The sequence below is a fragment of the Egretta garzetta genome, unplaced genomic scaffold (genome assembly GCF_000687185.1).
Source record: "Egretta garzetta isolate BGI_Z169 unplaced genomic scaffold, ASM68718v1 scaffold38, whole genome shotgun sequence".
Lineage (NCBI taxonomy): Eukaryota > Metazoa > Chordata > Aves > Pelecaniformes > Ardeidae > Egretta > Egretta garzetta.
In genome coordinates, this window is record NW_009260667.1 from 2966964 (window position 1) to 2980644 (window position 13681).

Consider the following 13681-nt stretch of genomic DNA (forward strand, 5'->3'; position numbering starts at 1 on the left):
AAATCCCATTCTTCCTCTTCATCAGTGCAAAAGATTAGAGGAAGAGAGAGTACAAGTCCAATCTTGCAAGCAGCTCAGTTATTCTTTACGGCGCGTCTGTGTCGGTCTCAAGCAAACTATTTCATCCTCCGTTTTCCGGCGGACTACCCGGGAAGCTGCGTCAGCTCCTGTGCATGCTGCAGTCATGTGTTGAAGAGTTAAGTCACTCTGTGTTTAATTTTGATCTAAGTCACTACCTTTTGAGTACTCTGCTACTTTGCTCTCTTTTGTCATCTTCCAGCTATCTGACATGTAAAAAATGGAGGGCAGTAGGTTGTGCGTTATTTCTAAACTGGTTGAAGAGAGGTATTACAGCCCTGTTCTCAAGGATAAAGTCACCCCAAAATCATAAAAGTAATGATGAGTCAATACAGAAGATATTTAGGGCCTTGCATTAACTCTGAATTTAGTGGAGCAGAAGCAGTTATACATTGGAATGTCATGGTAGCTCAGGCAAGGTTTTGTTTGAAATGGGTATTAATGGGAGATTTTGTTCTCACTTGGTCTAAGTTTTCTGTTTCCTATTTGATGTGTTTGGTTTGAGATTTTGTCACATTTTTATTACAGTTTTCTAGGAGTCCGTTCAGTGTCTGCTGGAGTTGTGTTGTGTTTTTTCTGTTTTTTGTGTTTGCGACTGGAAAGTGTTATTTTTCTTCTGATCCTGCTGTCCTTTCCCAATAGAAGTTTTCGCACTAGAGTCTGTTTTGTGAATTCAGAGAAGTTAGAATAGCAGGTCCTGATTGTAAATGAGAGCCGTATTTTGGTGGTTGTGTTTTATGTCGTTTATCACTTTCATGCCAGGAGTTTTTTCCAAAGCTCTTGGCCATGAGCATTGCAGCTCTCCCTATGAAACGAGAATTAATGATAAGGGAAGGCAAAAACCTGTCAATTCTGCAATGACTTACCTCGTTCCCTACCGTGGGCGGCAGGTAATCCCTCACAGCTTTGGGTGGTGACGGGAAGAACCGATGCAGTGACTCCTTCCTCTGTACAAGTCTCCAGGCGAGGGTTTAAATCCCTGGGTTTTGCCGCAGTGTTTCAGTTTCCAGTGCCAATGCTCAGGACTGTCCCCTTCTATCCTCTCGGGTTATATTCTGCTACACTGGCATAGTCTCCTTTTGGTGCTTTTGCTGCAGCTGCCCCAGCAGAGGCAGGGCAATGCGACCGTCTGTCCTGCTTGTCACGACGGATGCTGATCCGGAGCTGAACTGGCCCAATGTGGGCACCAGTTTTCTTGAAGACTTTTAAAACTGAGACCTCTTTTTTTTTTTTTTTTTTTTTAAATGTGTTTTTTCTATGGCGAGCATGGAAACATCTGAAGCATGCGTATGTGTTTATGTTGAACTTTCCAAGGAACTGAGGAATTTTCAACAAACGGCCTCACTGAAGTTTGCTCCTGTGAGCTTGGGAGGCTGCCTGCGGCGAGAGCGCTCCTTGGGCGCCTCTGGCTGCGGGAGCTCGTGTTTTCAAATTGCAGCTAAATATGGAGATAATCCGAGAGCTGTTTGCACCTTTTTAAAAATCGTGCAACGAAGTATGCATGCACAACTGTACTGATTGTAGCATGCCTGAGGTAGGGTGACTGACAGAACGGATTGCTTAAAAAAAAAAGCTATAAAATTGATTGTGTGAAACAGATGTGACAAGTACCTTGCTTATTTTTTTGCTTAGAATGCAAGTCAGATTTATTTGTTTCTTTTTGTTGAGGAAAGCAAGAAGTGCTGTCTTGGCCTGAGGATAACAAAGGCTAAGCTAAGCGCTGCTGGCTGTAAACGCTAGGGTAACTTGGTTGCAGCAAGTCAGGTGTTGCGGTTTGCGGCATGCTCAGCCAAGTATAAGAAGGAGCTGCCAGTGGCATGATCTAACAGGCTAAACGTGGTGGCAGCTCTCGGCAGTGTTCGTGATTGCCCAGAAAACCCAGGTGCGAGCAGGGAGTGCCAGGGGTAAAGAGCAGGACAAAGAGGGTAGTTCTTGGTGTTTCTCTTGGCAGGAGCAAACTCCCGGCGTTCCCACCTGGCCTCCTGCTGCAGCCAGCCCTTTGCCTGGGAGGCAGCAGACAGCTTTCGAAGTACAAGCAGCTCTGAATCAAAATCCATTTTATTTTAAATAGGTTGTCTTGAGTGTCTCTTTTGACAGCGTATCACGGTCATCAATGCTCTTGACTTCCTATAAAATATGTAGATGCTTATGCATGCATACACCACATATGATATTGCTGAAAATAATTCTGTTTGAATTCTTGAAGTCTTTAAACTGCAGTTTGAAAAAGTAACCTGATGTGCACCGATCATTTTTCAACTGGAGTTGCTCAGCTGGATGGGGCCTGTTTCTGTTTTCTAGCTGTGATTCTTGTGAGTGTTTATGTTTGTAATTGTATCCTTAAAAGTTCCCTAACTAGCCCGGAGAGAATATAGCACAACAGTTGTAAGTGATGCAAATAATTGTGGACTCATTGGTCTGGTTTGTTTGCCTCTAGTTTTGCGGTGCTTTTTTTAAAGACTGTTGTAGAGGTCTGTGGCATTGATGCCCAGCCATGTCACCTACGGAAGGATAGCCCGCAGAAGGAACTAATGAATCTCACAGGCACAATCTGTGCAGGTGGTCTTAAAAAATATAAATAAAAGGGAGGTCAAGATTAACTGCCTGTCACGTTCCTTGGCATCAGACCAATAAAAACTCCTGGTCTGTTGCCTTTTATGTTGTTATTAGTCCTAATAATACGAAGAACTTACTAAAATCATGGAGTTGTCACTGCAGAAGAATGAACGGCAGAACTTCAACGCTATCGTGTAAAACCCTGTTTGAGAGGACACCTTGCTATCTCTCTTGCTGCGAAAAAGCACCATTTTTGGCAGAGAAGTGGAAGCCCAAGCAGCTTGGCTGCAATAAGGCAACTGGTCCCCAGTGCTGGCAGCCAAGGCAGCACTGCGAGAGCCGCGGCAGTGTCCACCAGCCTTTCTCAACCTGCCCGCTCTACCTAGAGAGGAGAGACGTGATCTAAGCTTCAGCTCTTTCCACCTGTGCATCTGTCTTTAAACCGGGAGAGGTGGCTGATGCTGTTGGAGTAACGCAGCTAAGCAAGCCACCTGGTCCAGGCTGCGTTTCATCCTCATTTACTGCTTAATGATCTGGTATGTCTGAAGGAGAAATGAAAAGTAGGGGGGACATGAAGAGGACGATGAGGGAGGGAATTTTTTAGCTATAATGGTAGACAGTCACCACTGTTCAGAGAATCCAAAGTTTAAACAATGAGGTGAATATGAGAGGTTGGGGTCCAGGTGCATCTGGAGCAATGTGAAGTTCATCTTTATGCTTTCCAGACTGGTTTGCGAAATAAAACATGCTGATGTTGGCTTCTTCAGGATGGTTGTGGACCTGAGGTACAGCAGCAACAGTGCAACTCATCCCAAAATTACATTAATTGATGCTTTTATTAATCTTGCTGATCACTAATCCCATCATATATTTTCTTAAAACTTCCCTGGGAGCTCACTAGTGATCTTCATTAGTATGCATTATCATCTTTGTGCTTTGCCAACTATGCTTGTTTTCTAGAATCGATTTCCTTTTTTCCAAAAACCTGCAGTAAATAAATATTAAAGACATTGAACTGTCTTAAATAAAAAGTATTAAATTAAAGCAAAAGGAAGTTCACTAAACTAAATCAAGCAATTATTAACCAAGCAGTAATTTCACTTTGGCTTCCCAAGAGCATTGTCTGTTGTATTGAGCACCCAAATCAGATAACTGCTTCTTAAATTGTTTCAGGATCTTAACTTGATTTCTATATTTACAGCCCTTCTTTATACCTCCAAAGAGAGATTCTGAATTTAGATAGGACCTAACAAAAAAGATGCCATAGAACTTTTTCTTCTTTTCCTTTTTCCTTTAATCTTTTATGGTTGGGATTTCCCAAAAGTGTACAGCAAGGATCCATTGAGGGAATCAATGATGAGGGTCAGTGAGGTTTGCTGCCTTACCTACAGCTATCACAAGTATGAGGCACTATGAAAATATAGAACAGTCTTATCAGCTATTGCCTCCACAGAGAGCCAGTGTACTTTAAAAAAAAAAAAAAAAAAAAAAAAGCACAACTGAACATGCCTTAATTAGCAACTGAACATGCCTTAATTATTGAAATTGATTGCAGGAACTGGTGGTATTAAAAACTGAAAATGGATGAACCAGCAATAGTAATTGTTACCTCTCCGGAGGCAAGTGAGATGCAAGCAGCTGTGAAAGGGTTGTGAAATGCTGTAACAATACAAAAAGGATTTGAGATGAAGTGTTGTAGTAGTTTATTGGTGCTCTGATGTTTTGGTGTGTATTTTTTAGTTGCACGGGAACTTCAGTTTGTGCAGTTTTGCCTGTATGATGAAGGCTTTCGTAAAAAATAAAGAAATAAAGAAAAACCACCCACCAAAAACCGCAATGAAACACTGGAGGAAGAGACAGAAGAATAATAAAGATGCTGAGACAGTCCTACAAAAAGCAGAGTAGAATGGACTCTCCTTTTAAAATAATGGAAGGAAGATAAAAGAATTTGTAGCAGTGTTATATGCAAGGTTCTGTTCATTCAGCATTCCTATATATTTTTGATCACTTACTGGAAGTAGAAGAAACATCTAAAAAGAATGAAGATCACCAGGAAATGTGCAGCAGTGTGGATTAATTTATTTTAACAAATACTTAGGAGCTGTGGAAACTTGCTTTTTAGTAGTTACGGTGATGTAGTTACGCTTGAAGTAATTCCAATATACTATAAAATACTTACTGTTGGGGCATTCCATGGCAGAGAATCTCTCTGAGTCATCTCAGTCAAGCTTAAAATACTAATTGCCTTCTAAATGAGTTGGGATCTAAGACTGAAATGTTAATTGTGACTTCAGGCTGTAGTGTCCTATGCGTTGTCTAAATCAACAGCGCCTGAAAGCAGAGCCTCAGGCTTATTTGAAGCTTCTATAATAATAAAAATAAGCTAGTCTGAACTAGTCTTGGTCATCTTTTGAAGACAATAAGAGGTTTTTATGCTGATTAGGATTTATTTTTCTGGCTGTAATAGCTCGATGGCAGTTCTTAAGTTTTGACAGTTTATTTTGCTGCATGCCTGACTAGGACTGGCATGTTTTGTTTCATTAATGTTTTACTGTCACATTAAGAAAATACAGCCCCAATGTGTATGCTTCATCCCATGAACTGCTCATTCCAGGGCAAACTAACAATCCCTTCGTTTTACGTGTGAAATAAAAAAGCCCCACATCTATATTTGGGTAACTTACTCACAAGATACGGCAAGATGTTCTTACTCAGTGGGCAGCAGGCTGAGCTGGCAGTGATAGTGTTTCACATGACTGATAATGCAGAAGTTTCTCTTGGTAGTGCTGTGGGTAGGGCAAAGAATCGTGATGAAGAGGGAACAAGATAGAGGTAGTTCGCAGGATCCCCAAAATACCCATCAGAAGAGCTGCTTAAAAATAACCACTACTGCATGCCCGTGGTATTTTGGAAAAGGGGATTGATATGTGGTGGAAAAAATTCTGTTTATTTAAAGATTTACTACCATTTCCAGGCTCGTTTAAAGGTTACAAGGGATTTCACTTCATCCGGAGATAACTTCAAAAGGACTATATATACACTTACGTTATAGATGACTTCAGAGGTAAAAGTACAGAAAGAGTAATCAGTAAATATAAAACTGCTTTCTGTTTCGACAAAAAAGCCATAGTATTTATGATGAAAGGTTAGGGTCTAAGATACAGGGAGCGTCGCATGTTTTCTCGCACATGGCTGATCAAGGCAGATCAACACTGTGACTTTGTCACCACCTTCCCTGAAGAAGAGGCCACAACCATTGATACCACCAGGAGTGCATCTACCTGGGCTACAGTATCGCATCCTATCCCTGAACCGACGGCTCGTTTGATTCTGGAAAAAGACTGGGTGTGAACTGACTTTTGATCGTTAATCATCTAATCATCCACTGTGGTTTTTCTTTAAAAAACAAAGAAGAAGAAAAACCCACCAAAAACCCTCAACAAAAGGTGTCAGGTGGAAGAACCTGAGGGCTGTGTTAGGCTGTGAGCTGAGCAAATACAGGATAAAGATGTGTAGGGATTACACCAGGTACTGTAGGCAAGATGTGGTAGATGGTTCTCTCGGCTCTTGTAGTTTCCTTTACAGGAACAGTAGGTACATATGCACCACAAAGGCGAGAAAAGGAGCTTACTGCTTAAACGTTGTTGTGATTCCCGGGAGGAAAAAAAATGTATATGGTGAGTGGCTCTCATCTATGGGCAGTTACTAAACATCCTAAATCATCCATAGTTAATTATTAAAAACTTTTAGTAGTTTTTTTACTGAGACTTCCTATTAGGTAAGCCAATTAGTCATTCATTTAGAAAATTCTTCACCCAACACAGGCCAGCTAGTTTGAGCTTCATCCTTCAGTGGTGACAGGGTTATGTTTGCACAAGCAGAATACAGCCTGACCTAGAAATATGCTTGTTTCTGACTTCAAAAAGGGCAAGTTTTCTAAAATTTTAAGTGTTGGGACAGTTGCCCTGAAACATTTAAATGAAAAATGATAGCAAAATCTGGGAACGGGCATCCTATAGAACATGTTTGGGCAAAAGGACTCTGATTTCACAAGTGTGGAAATGATGTTTTCTTGGTGGGAAGGAATCATAGCTAAAGGAAATTAAAGCAGCAATTAAAACAAATATTAAGGATAGGAAAAAGGGCAATAAAATGCCCTTCAACAAAAGTAAATGTTGATGAATAAGTGACTATAAAGTGAATTCCAGTGTGGCTGGAGATCAAGCACTCAATGCATTTTACAATGGAAAAAAAATATCACAGATCAGATGTAGATTCAGCGACAGATCTGCATGGTAAAACTGTAAATAATATAGTAAAGGAAGGAGTAGCAATAGTTATTTCTGTTGCAGGTTTCAAGTAAAGCAGGGGGATATATCTCCCTCATGTCATGCTACAGATGAAATAAAGATGTTTCTCATCTGTAAAATAAAAGGATATGAGATAGCATCTGCTAAAATAAACATTCTCAGGCCAACAGGTCATTTGACTGTGAATTAGACTGGACAAGGAGTTTTCTGAACTGCTGAAGTTAACAAGTAATTGCAGAAGTCTTAGTGTCCTGCTAGCGCAGTTCTAGGGAAAAGTCCAGTGAAAAGCCACTTCTTTGCCTTCCTGAAGCTCGTGGAGGCTCCACAGACACTTTCCCTGGCATACTCCATGCACTGTCGTCCTCAGCGCTCATCTCCCCGGTGGACGCTCTCTTTCCGTGTGAAGTTGATAATTTCCAAACTGAAATAACTGGGTGTCTCTCTGCACCCTGGGTGATACCGTCTTGGCTCAGGGTCTCATTTGAACTCAGTGATGAGCTTGCAGTCTCCTTCCTCTCCCCACCCCATTTCATTCTGGGAGACAGCAACTGCTTGGGTGTTTCCCGAGTCCTTCCTGTGTTGTCTTAATAGAACCAAGCTATTTTAGTCTTTTCTAGTCTTCGTAGCTGACCAAAGTCTGTCCACAGGCCAACTTAGCTTGTCTTCATCTCTAAATATATTTCTTTTTTTTTTTTTTTAAACTCTGCCTTGAGCACTGAATGATCAACACTTTGCTGTGGCTGGGGGGGCGTCCTCACACAGCTAGTATTCCTTATTTCTGCTATTCATGTTACCAGTGGCCACCTCCCATGGGATCCACATGGACAGGTTTTCTTTCTGGTAACTATCACAGTTGGAGGTGGTCTCCATCCCTGCTTTCTTGCGGTTCAAAGTTAGGAAAAGAAAAGATCGGTCGTAACCATCCCTTGCGTAGGGAGATAGAAGGCAGCTGTATGGAGAAGCACGTAGCTCCAACAGATGTTGGCTGCACAAACTAGGTGTTGATCAGCATAGTGAGATCTCTGCTGGCTGCAACAGCTTGGGGACAAGGGTTTCTGGATTTGCTTTTTGTTTTTTAGGGTAGCGAATCACTTTTGGCTCATATCACAATAAGCCTGTGGCATCCCCGCAGGCCTTGAACACAGATTATGTGAATTTAGATACAGCTTTAGTGTATTTGGCAATTATCAGATATTTTTAAGGATTAAAAGTCGGAGCGCAGGGATTTGCTGTGTTTCTCTGTAATGTTACCGAGACTTAAGGCTCTGTTCCCTCTAGTCTTTCCCTACCCCCTTTTTTAATTTCTTCTAGAGTTGTCTTTCTTAAATCTGTACTGAAGTTGTCAAGGCTAGTTAGAGGAAGAAGGTTGTGTGCCTGTCTCATGCAGTTTCTGTATTGCAAAATACAGCTGAAGCTAATGAAGAGGGACCTCTCTAACCATTGTGGAGCAGCAGAACAAGGTTATATTTTATAGCTTTGACAGCTACCTGGAAGGTGTCTGTCTCTGAGGGATGGGAGTTTTTAATCACAAAAGATTCTGCCCTCTTGTTTTCAAGAATTATTGGACAGGACGGTTATAATATTGCCATCCCTGATGCAGTTGTTTAGCATAAGCATTGAGAAACAACCCTGTATATATAAATGCATCTAAAATTTCAGACAGAAAGCTTCAGTCTGAGTACCATATCTGGAACAAGTCCTGATGCTATGAGATAGAGGAGAGCAAAAAAGCTATGATCTTTCTTTATCCTTCTGGCATAGGTTACAAATGTTGCGTTATATGTGCACGTAGCAGTGAGGAACTGGATTTATCAAACTTTGCTGTCAGGCAAACTCTGATGGACATGAATAACATAAATACTCCAAAGGTATCATGACTTTTGCTAGCTGTCAGCAAGCACTGTATCAATGCCAGGATAGATAAAACATTGCAGAGTTATGAGTCCACTGTGGAAAAGCTTACTGCTGTCGTAGTCATCTTCAGAATACCCACTACTGTTTTCAGTGTTTCTGATCCCAAGGTATACCATTTATTGTGGGGTAGAACAGAAAGCTCTTTACATAAATAAAGTATGGTATGTTTATTGGCTATCCATATTTTAATTTTAGGTCCTTAGAAGAACACCATGATCATCCTAATGTCGTGATGGGAGATCTTCAGTCAGATGAAGAAGATATCATGAACAGTTCTGATGAAGACGATGACACAAATTCTGATTCCAGCAAAGGGGAGCCTGATCCTCAGGAAGATAAACAGGTAACTTTTTATCTTTATCTTGTGAAGCTATTCCTCACTCTTATGCTATTTTGTAAGCTGTAACCTGTTGGGGTATTTTCAAATAAACGGCATTGACTCAACATAACTTTATATATTTCTTTTCGTCATTCTTATTGTTTAGTGTTTTTTTCCTCCTAAAATTTTAACTTAATATACGTTAGTACTTCATATCAGGCGTACATTAGCCTGATATTAAGAGGTCAAGTTTAGAAATATGCCACAACAAAGTGTGTGTTTCCTGGTGTATTTGTTCTTAACCTTTCACTGAATGAGCTGTAGACCTGCTTGCCATGCCCCTCTTCTAGAGCTACATGCACAGATGTATGTTTAGAGATCTTCAGTTTTGAGACTTGCAAATAGCTCTTAATGAGGCTGTCTGCGTCCCACAGATCCTAGAGTGCACAATGTCTCTTGTGCTCTGAACATTTAAAATCAACCTTTGATTTGTCAGCCTCAGTGAAGCCCAAGGAAAGGGGCCGGGTGAAGGTTGCAAGGTCCAAGAAGGTCCTTGTAAAAATTCTCTTGGAAGCTGTAGTTTTGCCTGGATGGTCCTATTTTGGGGGTCTTGGCCATGCAGCCAAAGGCTGTGTCCCAGTAACCATTTCTGTGCAGATAGCTTTCTTGCGTTTGCAGGTTCTTGCATGCTAACCTGCCAAATCACTGCTTGGTGCACAGGGGGACAGATGACTGAACCATTTTTTAATTCTTCCTTTCAATGGCATGAAACTCAAAGGGCTCAGCCTGCCTTCCAGCACTTAAGTTCCTTAATTCACTCCTTTGGTGCTGAAGAGAGAATATTGGTGTGTGTGTGTGAAGAGACCTGTCGTTGTAGGGTCGCAGAGCCACCTCTGTGGCCCTCGGAGGAGTGTAAGCCACACTTGACTGTGGTGGTTGAGGTCTGACCTTCTGCTAGCTTGTCGTGGTTTAATCCCAGACGGCAATGAAGCCCCAGACAGCCGCTCGCTCACTCCCCCTTGGTGGGATGGGGGAGAGAATTGGAAGAATAAAAGTGAGAAAACTCATGGGTTGAGATAAAGGCAGTTTAATAGGTAAAGCAAAAGCTGCACACGCAAGCAAAGCAAAGCAAGCAATTCATTCATTACTTCCCATGGGCAGGCAGGTGCTCAGCCACCTCCAGGACAGCAGGGCTCCATCACGCGTAAAGGGGACTTGGGAAGACAAACACCATCACTCTGAATGTCTCCCCTTCCTTCTTTCCCCAGCTCTATATGCTGAGCATGACGACATGCGGTGTGGGATACCCCTTTGGTCAGTTGGGGTCAGCTGTCCCAGCTGTGCCCCCTCCCAGCTTCTTGTGCACCTGGCAGAGCAGGGGAAGCTGAAAAGTCCTTGACTGGTGTAAGCACTGCTTAGCAACAACTAAAACACCATCATGTTATCAACATTCTTCTCATACTAAATCCAAAACACAGCACCATGCCAGCTACTAGGAAGGAAATTAACTCTATCCCAGCCGAAGCTAGGACACAGCTTCTGCGAGTGCCTGCTTGGAATGGTTTCCCCTATTTTAACCTTATTTCTTCTTCAAATGAGGAGCAGGAAGGCAGTGCTAACTACTTGAAATGAAGTTCTGGGGGTCCTGTCCCTCTCCTTGGGGATACCTGCTTGCTTCTTTCTCAGTCCTGGACGCCCTGATGCCAGCCTGCTCATAGACCAGTGCCTCTCCTCAGCACCAGTCCCGGAAGCTCTGTTTCCTTGGATAGTCACTGTATTTGCTTCCTTTCCTTAAAAATTAATGATAATATAAAAAAAAAAAAGCAATGAGCCTTTTTAGTGTTGGAAGAGAAGACTTGATGTGTCAGACCCAAATGCCATTTAACTAAATCTGAGGAACGAAGTGGGGGAGGGAAAGACAGTTGAGGGAAAAGCTCGCTCCTGTGAAGCTAAGCAGGACTGTACCTGCATAGAAGCTAACTTACCTTGCGCGCCTCTAGAAATGCCCTCGACCTTTCACAGTGGAGTTTTGCTGGGAAGCATCCCTGCTAGGAGGCTTCTCGCCAGGTTTCATGGAGTAATCCCAGTGCTTGCTGTGCAGTGACTGCTCGTCGGCTCGCTTCAGCCACCTGCGGCAGGGGCGGCCGGCAGCTGGGGATTAACAACCCGCTTCCCAACAGGGAGAGCAGCTGCGGAGGAGAATGAAGCTGCATCGGTCCTCAGGCTGGGCTTGCTTTTATTTTTCCTTGCCACAGGCTTCTGGCTGTTTTGATGCTTTTTTTTTTATCTGTTAGAGGAGTTACAAGGTTCCTTCCCAATGCTGTGCCCAAGAGCCCAATCTGTATCCCTTCTGTTCTCCCGTTAGAGACCCTCTTAGGCGCAGAGTATCTTTGGCTGAGCAAATGCAAAGTGGCCTTTGCAGTGCCAGCTGGTATGTGAAAAGTCTTTCGAATGGGCTCAAAAACAGACTGTGGTATTTCATTTCGTAATTGTTTAGCGTTAGCGGTCTTGTTCTCAAAATACTAATTTTCAGCTCATTTGGAACTGTCACATCTGCAGTGATGGCAGATACCTTGCTCTGTATAATGGAGTTACTTGTGAATTGAGTCTTGGAGGGAGGGTGTCAGCTGTGCTTTCTGAAAAGGCATCGAGGCCTGAGGATGGGTGGTACAATCTCGCCTGAATCCAGTTGACCCTCACTGGGTAGATCTAAGTGGGTTTTGGAAATAAGTATAATTTTAGAAGTGAAATCCCAGCTCTGTGTGAAGATGCCTGTGTAGTGTATAAAATAAATAAAGTATTTTGCCTGTGTGTGATGCAACACCAAATTATTAAATGTAGAAATTAATTTTAATGTAGTAATTTGGCACTGTGTCAATTACATTCAAATGAAAAAATAATTCAGAGTTATTTTTTATTTTGAATATAACAATATCATTAAAACCAACCTATGAATATCATCAGTTCCATGGTTTGATTTCCAGCACTTGAGACTTCTTTATAGGTTCAGAGAAGACTGAAAACTCCAGATTAATCTTGCAACATCAGTACTTATGAACCAAAGGTTCATATATGCAGTGCCACCAACACCTGCTTTTCTAGATAAACTGTTCAATACCTATATTATACTACCATACTCAGCAGTCCCATTGCACTTGTGCTGTATATCTTGTGATCTTTTAGGGCTCCTCATCCATGCTCTTGCTTTACAGCCCACTGAAATGAAAGCCTGAATATCTAATAGATGTGGTGACAGCTGGCAGAAGAGAAGCATATGGCAAACCGTGAGAGCTGTTACAGAGAAAGGTGTTTTATCTGAGGGAAATTATACACGGGAGTTACAGTGTGGAGAAAACATAGTTGCATCCTGACAACTACCCCTTTTTGCTTTGCTATACCTGTTCCTTGGATCTGATGTTGAATAGTAGCATTGATTTTTATGGAAGCCGAATGTATGCATATAAAAACCATCGTCATCTCCACAGTATTTTGGGTAGACTACAAGGCTCGAACTTCTACAGCTTTGCAGTACAGTTGCTATGTTTTTCAGCAACTCCTTTAGTACGTGGTCAGAAGCTGACTTTTCTCCTCAGTGTGATATTTTTCTCCTTTTATCATCTTTTTCAGTAAAGAAAATGTGTGTTTCTTTTAAGATGTTCCTGAAACCCATTTGAGTTTATTGCAAATATTACTGTTGCTGTATTAATCAGAAAAAAAAGAATTATATACAAATATTATCTGTACTTTACTACTCTCGCTAACCAATAATTGTCACTTGCTAGGGCTTCATTCATTATGGGCTTCAGTGCTTCCTGTAATAATTAAATAGAAAGGTTGATAGCTAAGAGTACTTTTTATAACACTAACATTGTTGTTTCCAGCTGCAAGCTAAACTGTTTTCCTCACAGATCCTGGAAAACCAGAAGATTTCAAAGCCAGGAGATTACAAAGCAGTGTAAAACATTTTTATTACAAATAACTGTAGAATAATTATGCTGGATTGGAGGAACTACTAGCCTGAAATTATCTTTATGACAATTTTAGTAGGTGCATAGTATAACATATAATTTTATTTGCAGAGTAAGGCAGCTGGAAAGAAAACAAAGGTTTACCATATTGCCAAGGAGATCATGAGCTCAGAGAAAGTGTAAGTGTCAATGCTAAACTTAACAGCTACTCAGTTTATTTTAACTGGGCAACTAAAGTGTAACTATTTGCTTTTTCTTGCTTTTCTGATAGGTTTGTGGATGTGCTAAAGCTCTTACACATTGTAAGTATCAAAGAAAAAAAGCATCCTCTTTTATGTTTAATCTGTTAAAGTTCTATGTTCAGGCTTTATTGTGGTGAATGTGGCTTTTTCTGCATATTCAAAATATAAAAATTAATTAAGCAGAAGTTTAAAGTTTTGGATTTTATATAATGGATGAATATTTTGGTGGTTCCCTCTGCATCTCCTTAAGTAATGTATGCAGTCTTCCAGCTGAGTGGGGGTATTGCTTAAATA

General features: G+C 41.4%; 1 protein-coding gene across 1 annotated transcript in view; it reads left to right on the top strand.

The window, feature by feature from the left end:
* The window catches only part of FGD6 (FYVE, RhoGEF and PH domain containing 6), a 78776-nt gene that overhangs the window by 23864 nt on the left and 41231 nt on the right, over positions 1-13681 (top strand). Inside the window, exons 3-5 of the mRNA XM_035900999.1 lie at positions 9054-9201; positions 13257-13324; positions 13417-13447. Coding sequence (XP_035756892.1) covers positions 9054-9201; positions 13257-13324; positions 13417-13447 — 247 coding nt within the window. The remainder of the gene's footprint in view (positions 1-9053; positions 9202-13256; positions 13325-13416; positions 13448-13681) is intronic.